This window comes from Ammospiza nelsoni, chromosome 7 (assembly GCF_027579445.1).
Source record: "Ammospiza nelsoni isolate bAmmNel1 chromosome 7, bAmmNel1.pri, whole genome shotgun sequence".
Taxonomy (NCBI): domain Eukaryota; kingdom Metazoa; phylum Chordata; class Aves; order Passeriformes; family Passerellidae; genus Ammospiza; species Ammospiza nelsoni.
In genome coordinates, this window is record NC_080639.1 from 29,687,628 (window position 1) to 29,707,673 (window position 20,046).

The 20,046-nt window shown below is 38.2% G+C and overlaps 1 protein-coding gene across 1 annotated transcript in view; it reads right to left on the reverse strand.

Annotated features, from left to right (window-relative positions):
• Positions 1-20,046, reverse strand: part of MYLK (myosin light chain kinase) — a 195,367-nt gene that overhangs the window by 37,595 nt on the left and 137,726 nt on the right. The window contains exons 19-21 of the mRNA XM_059475797.1: positions 10,479-10,529; positions 8,765-8,892; positions 5,187-5,340 (exon numbers count right to left, since the gene is read on the reverse strand). Of these exons, the coding sequence (XP_059331780.1) occupies positions 5,187-5,340; positions 8,765-8,892; positions 10,479-10,529 (333 nt within the window). The remainder of the gene's footprint in view (positions 1-5,186; positions 5,341-8,764; positions 8,893-10,478; positions 10,530-20,046) is intronic.

Below are 20,046 nucleotides of genomic sequence, written 5' to 3' on the forward strand. Positions count from 1 at the left end.
AGAACTTCAGAATCATTCATATTTGCACTTCTGAGCTGCAATATTCAGTGTCAAAATGTCTATGGATGTCTTGCTTCACTGTCTGCTTCCCAGATGTCTGCACTTAACTTTTCCAGAGAGGGAGCACAGAACATTGACCACTGGGTCCTCTCTGTCTGAGTGGTGAGCAGTGAGCCAGATTTCTCAGGCTCTCCCACCATGCATTCACAGTGCTGAAAGGGTCACTGTGCACTGCTGGTTTTGCTACCATGTTTCCTTGTAACAGAGTATCGAGGGAGAAAACAAATTCTAATATAGCTTGCATATATATGACTTCTGTGGAAGCAGAACCAAGCCCTTCATAGCAGCAATTAATAATCCTACCATTACATTCAATGACTGTTTGCATTAGTGATAATCAGACCTTGTTCTCAAGTAAACTTGTATTTTCTCTGTGCTTGGAAAGACTGTGCTCAGACATATTCTGCTAAAGGCATAGAAGTAACATCTTCCTCACAGAAAGTAACTTCCACATCCCAAGTCAAGTATGGAATGGAGCAGAGGAGCAGGTATTAGTGAATTCATGCAATACTACTTGCATGCCTGTGTGCAACATGCTTATATATATATGTGTGTGTGTGTGTGTCCTTGAGTACTTGGTTTATCACTTTCCAACAGCGGAGAAGGCTGCAAATCACAGTACATGCACCAATGCTGAGAGTAATAGAACCACCATAACTTTTAACTTTAGGCCTCTCAGGGTCTAATGACATTGCTCTTATTCTTTTGCATATATCTACACCATAGAGCTTACTAATCACCATGATACTTATATATATTTGTGTGTGTTTATGTACAATACATATACATGTATAGATATATATATATAAACACAAAATACCACATCAGGAATAGTAAAGATCCCAAAGGATTTATAAAAGACAAACAAGGATGGTCAAAATCAGGCCCCAGTTCGGTAGTTTGTGTGTTTCTAGTTCTGTCTTAAAAAAAACCTAGAAGACAGCACTGATATACAAAATATTCACTACACACTGATGATCAAAAAGTTCCTGAATAGTAGGCATGGAAACGTGAAGCAATAAGCCCAAAAGCATGTGGCAAGTTTGTGGCATAGCTGCAGAACAGATTATTTCTCTAATGCCAGATACCCTTGTTGAATTCTGTGTTATTCTTTGGACACTGTCATAGTACCCAGCTTTAGCCAGTAGGAAAACCAAGTTTCTTTTTCAAAGGTGGTTACAGACCTGGAGCTATCACACAGCTAAAATGTTCAGAATCATAATTTTGATAAATATATCAAATACATCCAATAACTGGCATGAAAGGAATGCATATTCCTTGCTGTCACTGTAAACTGAGGGCTCTACCTTGCCTAAATCAGTCATGTTTTACCCTAAGCTCATCACTGGCTCATTTAACAGCTTTGGCAACACACGTCCACTTCCATCTGACACACTGCTATAAATCCTTAGCTCAATCTCACATCAGGCTGTTTTGATTATGGAGCAGAAGCATGTTACAAAGTCTCCCTAGAGAGATCAGTCAGCTAAGGAAATTGCTTATTTAAGAGAGCTGATCATAACAGTAGAGAAGAGCTCAACATGGACATTTTGGGACCAGTCAACCCTTTCAAAGAAGACACTGCTTAACTTGGATGTCTCACAGACTTGCAGGTCTCCCAATATTATTAGTGCTTGTACAAAGTTACACAATGAGTCACAAGGCTCAGTCCTTGTGGCTGAGGGCTCTGTGCTCAGCATCACACCATTATTTAAAAAGTCTCCTCTAACTTGTTTATGTATCAGTGCATTTGCTGTGTGGACTGCACACAGCTCACACTGAAGGCTGAATGTAATGGACATTTTGTTAATTTTTATTTCATTAAATAAAATAAATCCCATATGATGAAGCTGGGCTTCTTTCAAGAGCATCCTTTCCCATGACCCAAACAGCATCAAATCATAAATTATTTAAATGCTTTTAGGTGTCAGAACTCTTGCACAGTTTAATTAAGACTGTAGTTGAGGCCCGAGTCTGACAGTTAAATTTAAGAAGACTTTGGGAGCTAAATTCAAAGGAATGCAAAGTATCTTTGTTTCCCTAAATGTCATTATTAAAAATAATTTCTACAAATTGTACTCAGATAGAGTTTGCAATCTAGGAGTCAGAGTTTAAATCATAGTAGGCTCATTTCTGATTTCAATCCTTGCAGATAAGCTCAATCCTTTGTCCTCTTATTGGAAGTTAAATCAATAATGTTATTTTTTTGTGAAGAAAGGTCTTTGACAACTGCAAGTATAAAACCAAGATCCAGGATGGTCTTAAATATCCTCAGAAAGGTTTTTAGACCTTCTCTTCAAAGCAGGATCAGCTATAAGGTCAGAGCAGATTGTTCAGATGCTTATCCAGTCTGAACTTGAATACCTCCAGGCGTGGAGACTGTACAACTTTGTTGGGCAACCTGCTCCTTAACATGTGTTACAGTCCAAATTTAATTTGAGAAATGTTTATTGGAGTCTTTCACATAAGAAACTTCCCCATCAGCATGAAGCCTTTGAAACCTACATGGTTGTAAGAGGTAATAATAAATTGAAATATGTAATAATTATTAATATAAGGAGGTAATAATAATAAAAAATAAATGCATCTTTATTTCCATAATAATTTCATTTTATATTTTAAAAAATGTCTTTGATTTGCTAAAATTCAGAAGAGCCAAGCCTCTTAGCCCTTTGAGAAATGCAGCTCTGGGTCTGCTCAGACACACTCCTCCAGAACGCAAATGTTCTGTATTTGTAGTTTCAACACATTCAAGGCTCAGTTGTGCAGTGTGGTCAGGCAGCAGTGCTTTGAGCACACAACACAGACATATGGATGTGCCAGTAAACTCACAGGGAGGCAGCTCACACAGAATTTAGAGGCTTTTTATAAAGGGCTGAGGCAAACAGAGCTGATCTCTAGCACCAGGACTTTCTTCACCAATGCTTGCTATGAAAGCGGGGTCAGAGCAGAGAGAGCAAGTTCCTTCCCAGTACTTGGGATGGTGCAGAGACAATGGGCAGGCAGGAATGTAGGACTAAGGATGAGCTTTGGTAGGCTCAGAAGTGCCAGGTTTTGCATATTCAGAGAAACACAACTTCCCTATTTTGACTGACAGGCTTTAGAGAAAAGTACCTTCCAACTTCAGTGAACATTTGACACCTTTAAAGGTGCAAACAGTGTGAAGGATTTTATGTCATAGTGAGATTCTAACCCCCTTCCTATAAAGAAGACATTTTTGCTCCCTTTTCCCACATTTGTGAGTGCCCAGATGGAAGAATCTGGCCTTAAAATGCATGTGCAGCAAGCTAGGAGGCCTTGTCACGCCTTCAGCAGTGCTGACATCAGCGAGATGTCTCACTGAAGAGCTTGGCAATCGTACAAGATGGAATTTATTCTTTTTAGTTGGAAACAGAGATCTTGTCATCAGCCAAAACACATGGCAAACTCCTGCACATTGTAAGGATTCTTCACCCAACTCTCCCAAAAGCATCTCTGGGAATCCCACGGTTCTCTGGCACATTTCTTAGGGAAGAGCAGAGCAGGAGGCTGAGATGTAGCTTTATAAGGTTATAGAATTCAAAGACTTTCAAACCAATTAACTCCAAAGGAAATAAACCAGTGACTTATATAATAATGAGTCAAGGCTCACACAGTAACAAGATAATAGGAATTGTCAGCCTTGTGCAGCTAAAAAAAATCCATCTTGCCCAATAACCTGCTACAATTATCTTCCTGCAGCAGTTGCCTAGGAAAGAGGGAAAAGGAGGGAAATATGAGGGAATATCTCCTGCCATTCTTCCAGCCACTAATCAGCTGTGTTGGGGTTTTGCAGCCAAAGCCTATACCCAGAGATATGTATATGTTTGTTCCAGGACCAGTGGTGTTAGTTTTTAACCTAGCTGTAGTTCTGACCTGTACGACCCACTGTTGGGAGGGGTAGTACAATTTATCTATGCATCATTAAAAATACTGATTCTATTTTCTTCTGTTCTTGAATTCTCTGGCATGTTGCTGGAATTCGCTTGATATTTATACTCATTCATCCAGTTATCTTTTAACTGCAATTAAAGCCTCAGACTGGATTAAAGGAATTAATTTAAATAATCAGGAAGCCTGTAATGACAATGTGTAGAGCAACATGCAACTGAGTCACATTCAGTCTGCTTCAGTGGATATTGTACCTGAAAATGAGTACATTAAAAAAATGAGTACATTTTTTTAATGTACTCATTACATTTAATGAGTACATTTTTTTAATGTACTCATTAAACCTCGTATGGTATTCACTGGAGTGCTGGAATGAATCTCCAGTCCAACTTGGGTTAAAGGTATTTTGCCATAGGTTTCACTGGAGTCAGAAATTAATCTTAGGCCTGAGACATTCCTCTTTTGGCCATTTTTTGCCTTGCTCACACCCTTGTGGCTGTCAGTGCACCACCTTATGTGATAACCCCCTCTGAAGCAGACCTATCCCACAGACTGATGTTTTAGCCAAATCACATCTTGGCTTGCAGAAATTCCCTGGATTTCCCTGAAGCATCCACACAAAGGTGGGTTCCAGATGTCAGAGATCTAGATTTTGGCTGATCCTCACTAGGCTGCAGCTTTATCTGCAAATAAACTGCAACTGTCTGCCAGTCTGCATGTCTGTGCAGTTGTCCAGAGTCTCTGCACCAAACCTGATGGCCTGGGAGTGTCACCTGACAAGGCTGCTTGAAGCTTTAAGATACCTGTGTAAAAACCCACAGATAAAGGGTTCCAAAATATTAAACAGACTTTCTTTATTCGCTGCTTTCTGCCCCTGTGAAACAATGGACCATGGTAGGAATTTGAAATGGAGACATGAGCTGTTTTTATCTTGTGGGGGCATTTCTTTTTAAGCATGAGCTATTTTATCTATTTTATGCCTTCATCACCATGGAATTAGGATTTTTTCCAAATAAACACAGTATAGCCCTACAGATCTTAATTTATAGTCCTTATTACAATGTCACTATACATTTTTTGCAATACTAGTTCTTATTTCAGTCTTCTTAATTTAACTGATTATTTTATTTAACCTGTTGCATATCATTATATAAAATGCAAATGCAGGCTGACGTCTGAAGAGTAAGTATATAAATAGAATATTAATTTGGACTTACCAACAACTGTAAGGTTGACTTGTGCTTGTTTGCTGCCAAGTTTGTTCTCTACAACTAGGGTGTAGCATCCACAGTGTTCCTGCTTTGTTGATGATATTGTTAGCTTGCTGCTGTTTTCATCATTCTCAATTTTAATATATTCATTTTCTTGAATCTGCCAAATTGAAAGAAAAGTTATGTGATAGATTTCTTTGTACGTGAAAGAGCTCAAAGCACAATACAATGTTATCATATGAGTGTTATTTGCAGATAACTCTATTACAGAAGTATGTCCAGCTGATAAACTGTGTAATCCACACAAATAATCTAGAAATGCAGTGGAACATTATAAGGGCTCCAGTCCTGCAAAGGCCACAGGGAGCACTGGTGTTGCTGGAACCCCACTAAGGAAAAGGTGTGTCACTTTTTAACTTTGACAGGCTGCAAGTGCAAACTGTGCAATTGCCAAAAGAACAAAGTTTGGTCTTACATATCTTAAAGAAACCACAGTGGAACAAGGGTTTAGCCTTAGCTCATTTGCCATCCCCCTCAGAAGCCCAACGTGCAGACCATCCCCAGCTGGGACTGCTGCCCTCTTGTTTTAACCAGCTTCATTCTGTACTTCCACACAAACCAGGGTAGCAGTTTTTTGGGTTAGAACAACTGAAGACAATGTTATATGAAATAGAGATACAACACTACAGCTGTACAGAGAGACATTCAAAGAGCATATTGAGCTTTCCCATAGCATTTTAATTTTCCGGAGAAGCAAAAATCCAAATCTCTGCTGAATACCATAGGCATATTATAAACTAGTTTTTAATTGAAACACAGCCATCATAGCATAAATGGCCAAGGTGACTTAGATTTTAATCTGCATTAGCTTGAGACATGACAGTTCTTTAAAACCTCATAATGCTACCCTGCAATTACAGAAGCTGTACACTGTGTTCTTATGAAACAGACAACACAGTGTCAATGCCCTTCTTCCTCCCACCACTTCCTTCTTAGATAAGTGACTCTTCCAAGCCATTCTCAGAATTTAATTAAAAATGAAGGCTATTCGGCTTGCCTTATCTTGTCCCATATATTCAGAGAAGAAATCAAAACTTTAAGAAGAGGACTTTCCCTGCTCTTTCCTCAGTTGAGGAAAAACACATGCACTGTTATCTGCCCAAAAGTAACTTCAGAAATATTTTCCTACAATGACTCAAATAGAAAGTTAGCAAATGGGATTATGTAGGGTTAAACTCTAGTGAAAGTTGTTCTACCTTGCCAACATACTTCTGAGATTCTAAACTGTTTCTTTATGCTTCATTAAAATTAGTCAAGGGGTGATAGTAGAACTAGATCTGCATTATTCAGAGAAAGCTTCAAAAGGATACAGAGAAAGCCCTGAAGGGATGCAGAGAAATCCTTGAAAGGATGCAGAGACAGCCCTGAAAGGATGCAGAAACAGACAGCCCTGAAAGGATGCTCAGTGGTTTGCAGTGGCTGTGGGGAACATGGGTTGGAACTTTGGGATCCTGAAAGAAATTCACTGGTTGTAGTTGAGAAGCTTCAACAGCTGGCAGTGTTCAGTGATGGACTCAGCTGATGAAGAGGCTTTCCAAGGCTTTCCAAGGCTTTCCCTTCTTTAGCTCAGCACAGTTCCAGAACCCCTCCACTGCACTGCCATGGCATACAACAGTATGAGTCACAGATTCATGACATTCCCTTTCTAAAAGCAAAAGATACTCTTTTGGAATACCCAAAAGAGATAGAGAGGCCACTGTGGCTCTCCTGCACCTGAGGGGATGTGAGGAAGAAACACAGAGAGGAAGCTGGAGGAAACAGGAGCAGGGCTGGAATCGTAGCTCACCAATTGCTGGATCAGCTCAAATAACAACTACAAGTAACTCCCAGTAAACTGTCAAAACACTTGGCTGGTTTTCACTTTTAGGACTGGGAATAGAACAGAGTTGAAATCAACCATAGTTATAGAAAAGGAAGAAATCCAAGTCTAAAACAATATGTGGTGAAGTGTAAGCAAAAACATAAAGCAAAATTATAGTGCATCACAGGACACAGTAAGTGACTCCCCTTTTAAATTAATAAATGAGAGACTGCTGCCCTCACTTGTCCTCCTACAGTGTTTGGTATCCTTCCTGAAGTTTTTTTTTTTCTTTTGTACCTCATTCACCAGAATGAATAATTTAAATTTTTTTGTCATTTTAATTTATGATTTTGCACTACTTCACTTTGTCTCATAGTGGATAACTAAAGAAGAAAGTATACAGATGGTAAAAATAGCATTTTACAAAGGAGAAAAATACTCTGAATCTCAGGTTATGGATCTGATATCGGCATTAGGAGATGCTAATCATCACATATTAGCTGCTGTTATCACATAGATCATGCATATAAAAAAGGCCTTAAAATCCAGGTAAATAGAATTGGTGTATTCAACACTGAACTCAGAATTCTTCACAAACCAGAAACTCAGTTTTGAGGGCCACATTTTACCTAAATGTTAAGACAGAGCTTAGCAAAATCAAACACTGAATGTCAGTGAAGGTTCTGAGATCTATTTTTTGTGGAAAGCAGTGATTAACTCCAGGCTTGAAGATAAAGAAATTTAAGGAAATATAAGAGTTCAGGAAAAAAACTACCCTTTCCCCTAAAATAAGAGGTCATTTGGAGTTAGCAAGGATGGACTCTGGAATACCCTTTGCACTAACAAACTGTTTTGAATTCTTTCAATTAAATGCTGACATGTCTGGATTTAGAGTCTAAACTTCCTTCAAGGAGGAGATGTTTTTATTTGTGTTCTATAGAGTGCATGACAAGTTCAGAACAAAATAAACAGAACAGCAGCTACAGCAGATATTTATATTTGCTCTGTCCTAGCGTGACACTTCATCTTCCAATCTGAACCTGTATATTGGGTTATTTGATTTAAAGTGATTTTAAATAGCTTTGTTAAAGCAACTCTCTTTAGACACTGTCCTTATGGACATGTGATATAGTTTAAAGATACTAATTCATGCAGAAGGAACTTTAAAACTAGAGAGTGAGAGCACTCATGACATGGGTTTTTGTTGTGCCCTATATGGTGACATTTGTGTTGCAAGACTCAAGTTTTTTAAATGGTATTTTGCCCCTCTGACATAACTTTAGACCCAGCATCAACAAAGAAGGAGTCATTTTCAAAGGAGAGAAATGCCCCCTGTGACAGACACTTTTCAGATACCTGCATCTTTCCCATCAGTTATCCTTTAATTCATGGTCTAAGACTTTTCACAAAGAAGCTATCATTTTTAACAGGAGGGGACAGGCAGTAAAGGGTCTAAAATGTTGCAAGAAAGTTTAGGTTTGGCATTAGGAAAAAAATTCTAACACTATAGCCATTTAAACACTGCAATAATTTGCCAATGGAGCTTGTGAAATCTTCATCAGTGAAATGTTTTCAGTAGAAGTGAGGAGAACAATCTGCAGGAACAAGATGGACTTTGCCAGTTCCTTGGGAAGGGAGATGCAAAAATGGGAGATAGTCAATGGTGTTCCTTTCCAGCTCTGCTTTTTAAATGGTTGTTAAAAGAAACCAGAAAACAATTTACCTGCTTACGGAATTTCATCCAGGTGCAAGTTATGGGCGCTGTCCCCACCACCTTGGCAAACAATTCCACTGATTCACCTGCACGGACTTTTCTGTCTTCTGGAAACTGAGTAATCTGAGGAGGAGCAGCTGAAGGGAAAAATAACAAATTAAATAACCCTTTAAATGACCCTAAGTTTTCTTAAAATTCAAAACGCATACATTTCTCTGCTCAGCTGTTTCACAGCAGCATTTGAATTTCAGATTAGCAGTTACCTGTTGCTTGCAATGAACAAAATTCGGTGGATTTGGTAATTCTAGGGGAGTGAAGCAATAACAATTTACCCATTCCAAAGTTTGCTCATGCAAGACCAAGGTACAGACATCCAAAAGACAAAAACACTGGCACCTAACACCAATTCCAAATATATAGTTTATGAAATTTCGTTGTGGGTTTTTCAGAAAATCTTCTTTTTCTTTTGAACTTCGTATTTTTGAAAAATGGCTCCAGCTACGTTCTTATCAATTTGCATGTGCTGAGGGGTCCGCAAGGCTGCTCCCTGATTTCATCAACAAAATTCAGAAAAATTAAGACTCCAGATCTGCCTATAGTTATCTCAGTAGCCAAATAAACATTATGTGGCACAGAAACATCATGAGAGACAAGGAAGGAAATTGATGTCTTTCTCCATCACAATAAATTTTGCCATGAGCAATGATGGATCTTTTTGTATCACAGTGCTTCTTTTAAACCTCGCAGTCCCATTCATTCCCTTCTATTAATGAATGAGGCATTCCTCCTTCTGTTCCCTCTCACTGCCTGAGTTTCAATAGATGGCAGAACATCTCCTGCTAACAGTGCTCCTGCCTGGCTCTCAGCTGTGCTGCTGAGTGTCAGACCCCTGGGAGCTGCTAAGTACAGAGGCCAGAAATATCATAGGCTGGACAACTCCAGGGTGAAACCAATACTGCTGCTTATAAAAGCAGCATGATAAAAAAATTATTCTTTTCTGTGTGTATTGAAGGGGGCAGACTTGAGGACATATTGACAGAAATGGTAAGAGGCATTCCCTAGTAATACAATGACCTCACTGCCAAATGTAACATTCTTTACAAAGCACAGAGCTACTGTGCATGAAAAAAGTGCTTTCTTTTCCTTTTTAAAGTAATTAAAACAAAGTAGGTTCCCTCTGCTCTAGACTTGACCTTTTAGAAGTGGTTTCTTTTTGAAAATATCTGAAGGAAGCTAGGCTGAGGTGTATATCTGGCTTAGAAAGCAGCTTGGACCGTTTAAAAGTCTGGTGAAGTTTTAAGACAATGAAAAGAGGTTCCTATAGGGGAAATTTCCTTGCAACTTTAAATATAGATTGCTTTGCCTCAAAGACTGGAAACACACCAACAGGTTACCATAATGCCAGTGATGAGGAAAAGTAGAATCTGTCACCTTCTCTGTGGTAGCTACTCATGCAGAGGATTCTGTGATACACAGAAAAAATTCTTTCGCAGAAAGCCAAGGTTTGTTGTGGGTATGCAAAAGGGCATAAGTTACACACTACTGACACTTTGTAGGATCTTGCTATAGTCTATCTGAGAGTAACTTCTTTGGATGCTCATAATTTAATTCTTAGTACAGTGTTAACAAGTTGGACTTACCGACCATTTAATCACACATGCAAACAAACTTAGTAGGCAAACAGCTGCACTGGTAAATGTGGGTGACACATGCAACAAATTACCTGCTTTTGGAGGAGTCTTTGGAGCTGGTTTCTTCTTCACTGTTGCTTCACCTAATTAAAAACAAACAAACAAAAAACCAGGTGAATTCAAAGGCGAGCTCTGCAAGGAACCAGCCTAACCACAAACATCCATAGCAATGCTTTGTTGGCACTTGAAAATAAAATATGTTCTTCCAGCATGTAAAACTAAAGAATTAAAAATACCTTTAAAAACCACTTTTATTATTCTCAGAATATTCAGAGTTGAAGATGGAACTTTTAAGAGAATCAAAGAAATCTTCTACACTTCTCCCACAGTCTCTAATCATCTATTCTTTACAGCAGTTTAACAGGTGAAATACTGGGCCAAGACCCATCTCATACTGAATTTCTGCTCAGATTTCCAGCATAATCAATGCTGAATGATCTCAGTTAAAAGTAGAGTAGTTAGCACCATGTGCTGCTTCTCATATCACTTGCTGAGCTCACAAAGAAACAGCTATATACCAAAAGTAAGTATTAGCACCATCCCTCTGCCTCATTCTCTTCCTTAAGCAGGGATAACTTTTTGCTATATTCTCAAAAAAAAAGTCATAGCTTCAAAAATACGGCTTAGAACTTGAAATTTGGGTCCATAAATTTTTCGTAGACAGTGTTCTACAAATTGTGCAGGGTAAGTAGAAGAACAGTAGAGAAAATGGCTAATAAGTATTTTTCACAAAACTAGAACTAGAGGTCACCCAATTATATTACCAGACAGCAGGCATAAGAGAAACACCGAGTTAAATATAACATCCATAACCCACCTTCACAAACAAGTAATGTTTTACAATACAGAAACACAAACAGGTTCAAAAGGACAAATTCATAGGAGTTATGTATAGTGGTGGCCATTAAATACAACAGTCTGGATGCCTTCAAACCACTGAATTCCAGAAGCGAAGGAGTTCATGCCTTTTACAGCACTCTCTTTTTGCCTGCTATTCTAAGCATCGTGGTCAGAGAATGGCCTCTGCTGTGAAAGAACATTTCTTATTTTCTTATGCTCAGCTAGGCAGCCTGATTGAAGTAGTCTGGCTTTTAAGATATTATTGCCTCCAAGGGAAGCAGCATGTGCTAAGTGCTTTTGAGTATCTGGCAGACTATACAGAGGTGCCTAGTGACAGTCATAACAGATGCAAAAGTTTTGAATATTTTGGTCTTTTCTTTTTCTTTTCTTTTCTTTTCTTTTCTTTTCTTTTCTTTTCTTTTCTTTTCTTTTCTTTTCTTTTCTTTTCTTTTCTTTTCTTTTCTTTTCTTTTCTTTTCTTTTCTTTTCTTTTCTTTTCTCTTTTCTTTTTTCTTTTCTTTATTTAGTTATTTCCAATTAGAAAGACACTGAGCAGCAAAATATCCCCCAACTTCACGAGACCAATAAAACCAGTTTTTTGATTTTAAGCCTTTTGGTTGCAGCAAACTACAAGCTGTGCATGATACCCTGGAACACATCATGTGATGCTCCATGAAACTCAGGAGCCATGAGTTGCAAAACCACTGTAGGAGTCTAATGCTATGGCTCAAATAACAGACAGATTGATTTTTAGAATAATTGGAGATAGTAGGTGATGTAGGATGTGAAAAGATCAAACTACTTAAAAAATATCTAATGGCTTAGCTGTCAACAGCAGTGTTTATTCAGTTTATTCTGAAAAACTTTATGCAGTGAATACAGAAAAATTTTTTCCACCTTCTTTCCATTTTTTAGTAATTTTCCCTAAAAGTATGCTTGGCTTTTATATGCTCTGAATGTATTGATTTTGTAGCAACCAGAAGCACAAAATGGAGAGGTAGGATATTCTCACAGTACTTATGGCTGAGACAAAAAAGAATAGTTGGATATTTCCCAAAGAAGCCTTTCTTTGACAAGTACCAGCCCAATAGAACTAGTTAAAGATTTAGATGAGTACTTGTGAGGTGTTTATCCTGTATTACTGGACTACCAGGCTGTAAGCAAGATATCTGTCGTGCCACATCTTCCATGGGGACTTAGCCCTCTTTAAACTGAGGCCTTCAAAGTGCACAACTACTCATGAAAGGGACACATTACTTTTGGGCCACCAACAGAGTAACATGCACCTTGGCTGCTGTGGTGACAGCAAATGTATTTCTACAGCCTCTTTCCTGCCCAAGTTGTACAAGCAAAGGCAGCAAGTGCTGTTTTCAGAGCAGCTTTCCTCTTTGTCCTGGTGTGATCACACCCTGAGCTGAAACTCTTATTTCAGGTTGGAGCTATATTATGAGGATGAAACTATGTATATGATCAGGTGCCAGCTGTAAGGCCTGTAGAGTCTGGCCTCTCATCTGCCCTTAAACACCCCTATTAATGGAAAAAACCCATTAGTTACTCATTAGATGCATAACCCCATGTAAACTCACTCAGTTACATGGTTTAGAAACATGTAAACATTTTTGTTTGTGCACGTGCTGTATTCAACATCAGACTCTGCTCTTCTCTAAACTGAAATGGAATAGCTTTTGGGTCTCTCTTCAGAGCTGCAATGGCTTTTAATAAAAGCTACAATGACAGGAATTTGATTGCTTCCGCACTCCATTAAGCCTGATATGAACAAAGAGCAACAAGGATGAAGAAAAAGCGCCATTTGTCAAGTGCCATCTCGGGCTGCAGATACTGTTGCTATTTTTCAGGAAAAAAAAAATCAAATTCCTGAATCCAGCATGATTTTCACTCAAAGATAACCTCTTGGCCAACATTGTGTATTAGCTGCAGTACCTTAGTTAATAGGCAAGGTGCATGCACACTGGAACAGCTATGCTTAAGCCAGTTTAAAAGACTCTCACCTCAGTGAAGACTTCCATAACAGCAAAGCAGAGAACATGAACTCATCACTTCATTCAGCTAGGGCAATGCTTTTTATACGTAGGTACATTTTTTTTTTAATTTAAATTTTAGTTTTTACCCACCAGGACATTATATTCACTGAACTGAGGATATACAGACTGTCACTGGACTTCATCAAACCATACAGATTGCCAAGGGTTGCTGGAAGGTCTGGCTGAATATCCTGTTTTGCAGACACAAATATCCCTGAGCAGAAATGAAAGGCTGGGGCAGGGTGGAAGGGGATGAGTACAAGGACAGGTCTCTGGCTCTATGCAGCTGGCTTCTTTGCCTGATAGTGTACACCCCACTGTTCTTAGATCTTCCTTAAAAATACCAGCTCATCTTATGCATTGCTTTGAAATGCAACTTATTTTTTTCAAAGGCTGCTGGAGACAGTTAGTGAAAAAAAATCTAGTAAGATTACTCAAAGTTGACAAGGTCAAATGATTGTTTTCATTAAAATATTTGAGCCTCTTGGAAATGTTAGTTCAAGTCTGCTTCTGATGCCTTTTTTTTTTTCTTAAAGATGGTTTGTCTTAGTTTTGGTATTTACATTGAAAAGGGCCAATGCTGAAAATCAGCCTGGAAGTAAAAGGACTAATATTTCCCCCTTAAATGAATCTGCCTTCTAGAAACAACATAAACATTACAAGGCAAGTTTGCCTCTTACAGAGCTTGTTTTTGAGTGGGGGGACATAAAGCAAAAAGAGGAAAAACCCCAACCAGGCTGGTAGCTGCCAGATATTTGGTTGTGCCCTTCCTTGCCCTGATGGTGCAGTTGTGACAGCAGATATGCTCAGAAGCCTCCCTCTTTCTTTTTTGCTTCCCTTTTTTGGAATTTTACTAAAAATAGGAATAGCCCTCCCCTGAAATGGCTCTCTGCACAACTTGCTTTCATAAAGCATGAAGGAAAACTCTTAGGATCTGAAAAAAACATCAGTACTCAAGATAGTATTTCCAACCAATCCACAATTCCTACTGTCTTCCCTGAGGGACATGCCTAAATTTATGTGCATGTCTTCTGTAGTGATGGATTTCAGCACCTGGTAAACAAGTACAGTTAATACCTAACTCCATTAGCATAAGGAACAAGACCTACCCCTGCTTCTGTCTGCTTGTGGAACAGCCTCATTTTAGGTCAGGAGAGAAGAAGGGTCAATGACATACCTTCATACATAAAAAAACATTTTACCCTCATGCAAAACATGCCAAGATTTCATCTTGAACTAAACTGGGGTTTTTTTCAGCATTTTCAGAGTTCAAGAGAAACTGAAAAAAGAAGGCATGTCTGTAATGTGTCAGACAGCATGATAAGAATAATATTTATGGAAAGCCCAGATTCAAGTATCTGCTCCTTCTTCCCCATCCCACTTGGATCCTTCAGGCTTGTGGGATGTGAGATCATGAGGTCTCTCTCTCCCCCATGTAAATGAAACCCGGGGGGTAGATATCCGGGTCTGAACCAAAAGTGACTGCTCTCTGTCAACTTTCACCACTGCCTGCTTTGCCAGAAAGAGTGCAGTGACCGAGAGCTAGAAGTAAAGAAAAAAAGGAAACACTTGGCCTTGTGTTCAAAGTAGTCAATTATTCTGTTTTTCCCTTGCTTCTGGCATAGACCTAGTTGATGGTACAAAAACTCATTACAGATTTTAGCACAGTCAAGATGAAACAGGAGAAAATGATGGCTACAAGTGTAGCAGAAAGTTTATTTATACATTCATGAACCTGTGCTAATTGCTAGAGAGGAAAATGACAAACACAATGCACTGAACACTTCAGTAGCTTGAAAACTTCATCAAGATTTGGAAGTTTAAACAGTTTCATTTCATTGCATGTCAGAGGGCAAATTTATCATAGTGTTTCCAAATAACTGTTTAATATCTAAATACAATGAACCAGAAAGCAACTCTGTCTTAAATTTGATGACAAGCAGAAATTAGAAAACTTAATCCCATGCAAATCAGTTACTTGAGTTTGTGTGCTTCATAACGGTTTTTTAAAGCTTTTGGTTTTTTTTCATTAAAAACAACTGTCATTTTGTTGCAACATCCCGTATTTAGTTTCTAAATCATGCAGAGATTGTCCTCTAATTGAGACATATACAGCCTCTGCCTTCTGAAAACAAAAATAAAACCCAGGAAATACTCACTTTTGCAGTCACGAGAGAGCTAGGATATACCACCACACTCAGAGCTTCAATAATATCATCTGGTACACTGAAAATAACTCAGTATTTGAAAACAGCTCAGCTGAAGGAATAAACAATTCCATAGCAGTTTAGTAGCACTGTTCTTGAGCAACTTCTACAATTAAAGCAAATCTGAGCAGTGCAGAAGAGATCCAGTATCAAACAGAGCTCACAAACAACCCAGGCCATGTAAAATGCTCTAAGAGCTCTGCTGGGAACAAGTTAGCAAGGTTAGTTTCTTAAGTTTAATTTTTACCTTTTTTATGTCTTGGAGAATATCTGCAATTAGACACTAAAAAGCTGTGCCCAAGTGTGTAGGGACAGGAGTCTAAGGTAGGCTACTACCCTGCTACCCAGTCTGTTCCATAGGAAAACACTGCCAGGTCATCTGGACATTCAGGAGCTCCAAATGGTTTCAATGGGAAAAGCTACATGCTGTATGCTTTTTCAACTTTATTTAAGCCAATTGATTTAGTTCCCTGTTTTATAGAGAAGAAACTTAATGCTTCTATTATATACCTCAGATGTGCAATTTCTAGCCAACAACATAACTGTAAATTAATGAAGCATGACACCTCTTCAGTTCGAGGCCACATTGCAAAAACTATTCACTTTTCTCTCTGTAAGACAGTCAATAAACATTTCTGTCTTCTTCTGTCAACACACAGATATGTAGGAAGGACTCCATGAAATACATGTGGAAAATACTGTTCTGTGCCAATATTAACTCAGAAAATGTCAGTACAATGAGAACTGTAGAGTAACTTGGCAGAGTTTCAAAATACATGCCCAGCATTAGAGCAACAGTGCTGAACTGGGCACTCAGGAGAAGGGATTTGGACAACAAATTAGTGTTTCTCCATTGCTCATTTTATACTAAAGTAACAGATTTATTTTTCATCTGTGGAAGCAACCAACCTTCAGAGTCAACAGGTTAAATCCTGCATTGCCTGTTTACCTCAGCCCAACTTGGCTGTTGGGCCTTCTGGCACAGCTCTGCACCTTTGGACCCTCGAGCCTCAGGAATGAAGGCAGCACCTTTCATAATTTAGAGTTTCAGAGAAATCCTATTTAGGTCTTAAAACCAGCTAATGGCAGTTTGATTTACATGTACTAAGAGTGGAATTTTCAGCTTAGGAAAAAAAGATTAATTTTTCCTTGAAAAGTTTGGTTAGAGGCTTCTCTGACAATGTAATTAATATTGTTCCAACACACTAAGTACTTGCACTCACTGTGCAGAAAATGTGCAGATCTCACAACGGCCAGGAGAAAAGCAGCATGAGCCTTCAGGAAAATGAATGGGACTGAGGGAACTGGCTTGGACAGCCTCACTGACCCTCAAGAGCATCCCAGACTATCCCAGCCACCAAAGAGGTCAGCAGCAGCCACAGAGCACAGCTGCTACCCAGTGCCCACACTTCTGCAATTAAAAGACATCTCTGACCAGAACAGTAACTTCCTTAGTAATTGAGTTTTTCCCTTAGAAAGTGGCACATTTTACACTTAGGGCAAAACAATCTGTCATGAAATGAAGATTTTGAAACATTTCATATTCATCTAAGCCACGTTTCATATTATTTTCATAGAACAGAAATCAATAGAAAACTTTAAGTGTTTACTGATTTAATTATATACTAACTAAATTGGCCACATCAAGCTTAATGCTTTAATAACATTTTCTTAAAATGGTGCTTGCAGACTTGGATTCTTTGACAAGATTGTTCTTTGAAGAGTAAATAACAAACTGCATGCCAATTACTTGGCCACTGACTCATAATTTTTCCATGGTGATTAACACTTAGAATTCTCCCTGCTATGGACAAGAATATATTAACATAATAAGGGGTCCTGTTTAGTATATTTACTTTAATGGTGCATTGTTCCAGAGATGTCACTGCTCAGCCTAGCATTCAAGTACCAATGATGTTAAAAATTCAGATCTGGGAAGATGACAGTGAAACCTTCTGAAGGATTTGTTCTGGACAGTGCCAGTGATGACATTTATTAATAACTATCAGCAAGAGACTATAGCTACCTGTGTAACAGCTGTATTATTATACAGCTACCTAGCCAAAAATGTATTTGACATGAAATCAAACGTTATATACAGTAGCATATTTAAAAGATTTCTATCAGAAGCTACCAAATACTGCTAAATAACTTGCAAGTGTGTAGAAAAATTGTTTTCTTTGATGCAATTTTATTTTTAACTGAGTAGAAGCACTTACATTTGTGCAATCAAACTCTATGCTGGGTCAGCCCTTCAATGTATGTGGTCTGGAGATGAGAACAGTGGGTTTAAGAAGTATTACTCAGAGGAGGGGATCCAGGATATCCTGTCAGGTTTTCATAACAATAATTGTGACAGGTAATAATTGCAATTCCTTAATATTTACTGGAAGTAGTGCTGTAAGTTAGCCCTACAAACACATTGGGCATTTCTTTCTGAACACTTTAATCCAATGCTTAGATTTATGAGCATTATTTTCTAAAGCATTAAACTATTTTTTTTCTCTCAGTAGCCATAAGTGGGATACAGTTTCTTCCTACTATAGTAAAGTTATGTTGCACAGCTCAGCCACAGTGTAGTTTAAAAAATAGAATCTAATTGCTGTAATACTCCTTTTTCATCAGCAAATCTTGAAAAAAAGTCCTTTTGGAAAGCTCATGTTTTATGTAAACTATTGTGATGCCACTTTAAAAAATCTATAGTATCTTCAATGCTGCATGCAAATTAATCCTGAGACTGAGGATCAAGAAATCTGGGTTCTAGACTTACAAACAAATCTGCCTTATCTTGGGCTAATTCCTTCTATTTTGGTCCTCTGCTTAAGGACAACAAAATATTTACAAGTGTGGAGTAGTAATATTTTTTTTAAAAAAGGAATATTTATTTGTAAACATTCAAATCTTTATTTACTCTTAAAAATCTCAAGCAGAACTTTGATTTTTCCACAGTCTGTTGCGACAAAAACATTTATTTAATAAGCACTGAAGATTTTGCAAGTGGCTATGGTAATTGAAATAAGCAATTCCCTTTAAGCTTAATTTGAAATAAGTTTTAATTTCAAAGGGAACTGGGTGCCTAAATCCCTTCACGGCAGTTTCAAAGCTTTCTAGAGAAATGTGCAAGTGATGAAATTTTTGGCTTAGTGCTTCTGCTCCAGGGCTGTGTCAAGCCAGGAGGACCCTTACGTTACCCCCTGATTGTTCTGGCATGGCACACAGTGTGCAGCATGATAAATAATGAAAGGGTCCCATTTTCCACTGCCTCTTTTAGAAGAAACATACACTCAATTATTTTAACTCAGTAACATTTGACATCCACTGAGCAAAGACCCAAGTGACAAAGCTCAAGTCAGTGCAGTCAGTAAAGAATGAACCAGTTCCAGAGGTGGCCTTCCTCTCTTCTTCCTTTTATTTCACCCAGATTCAAAGGTAAATCTGTTTCTTATTCTCAGAAGCAATAATTTATTCTATTTATCCTTAGAGGGTTGCATAATTATTACTAAATTCTGGTGACACAATATTAATTTTAAGCAAAAGGAAATACATTGTAAGTTTTGTAATTTGCCAGCATGGGAGCAATCTTTCTGCAGTAAACACTGCAAGCATCCATTCAGAGATGTTGTTAATCCCTGAGTGACACACAGCTCCCTTCAAGATGTTCTTCTTTTTCTACACCAGAACCTAGTATGTATTGCATATCAAAGGAAGCAATGGCCCAAATTCTGCTTACTATTGGTTTTCTGTAGCTTACAAACCCCAAGCTTCCAGTAATTAAATAACATTGTCAGAATGAGCAGCCAAATAACCTGAGTCAGCAGCTCACAGTGAGACAAATTCTACAGGTTAACATACTGCCAACATTCACTCTTTTCCACAGAAAGAAATGTATTGATCTTTGCTTTCAGGAGCCTCAAGTTAATTACTTTCCTGAAAGTTTACCAGGGCAAAAAAACAAGGATCACTTGTAATTTATTTGAAGGGAGAAAAGAATTACATTGCTGCTGACCATGAACTTTGACTTGCACTTCTTTACAGAATGTGGAAAATAGGGATCTTTTCCTAAAAAGTATTTCTGAAAAGTACAGAGAATATATAGTCTCTGTGTCCTATAGAGTATATACTGCTGTGACTGAATTCACTACGTAAAATTCAGAATCTATTAATTGTTAATTCTAGTCACATTATGAGGAATTTTTGCTCTCTCTTTCTTCAGTATCAATCTGTACACTCTAGTTGCCCTTAGGACTGGTAACTCAACGGGGCAAAAAAGTGTTGGTAACTCAATGTGGCAAAAAAGCCCAGAAAAGATAAGAGTAAAAATATATCTCCTTATTAGAGTGAGACACCTTAATTCAGTTATTCTCTATTAGCCTTCTTTTCAAGAGATATACAGTAAAGACAGACAAACATCTGACTTGTAAAGCCTATTCTCTCTCAGGTAAGGAACTTTAAAGTCTCTGTATCTGATAAGAATTTCAGGGTAGATTGGAACAGTGTAGTCCACTGGATCTG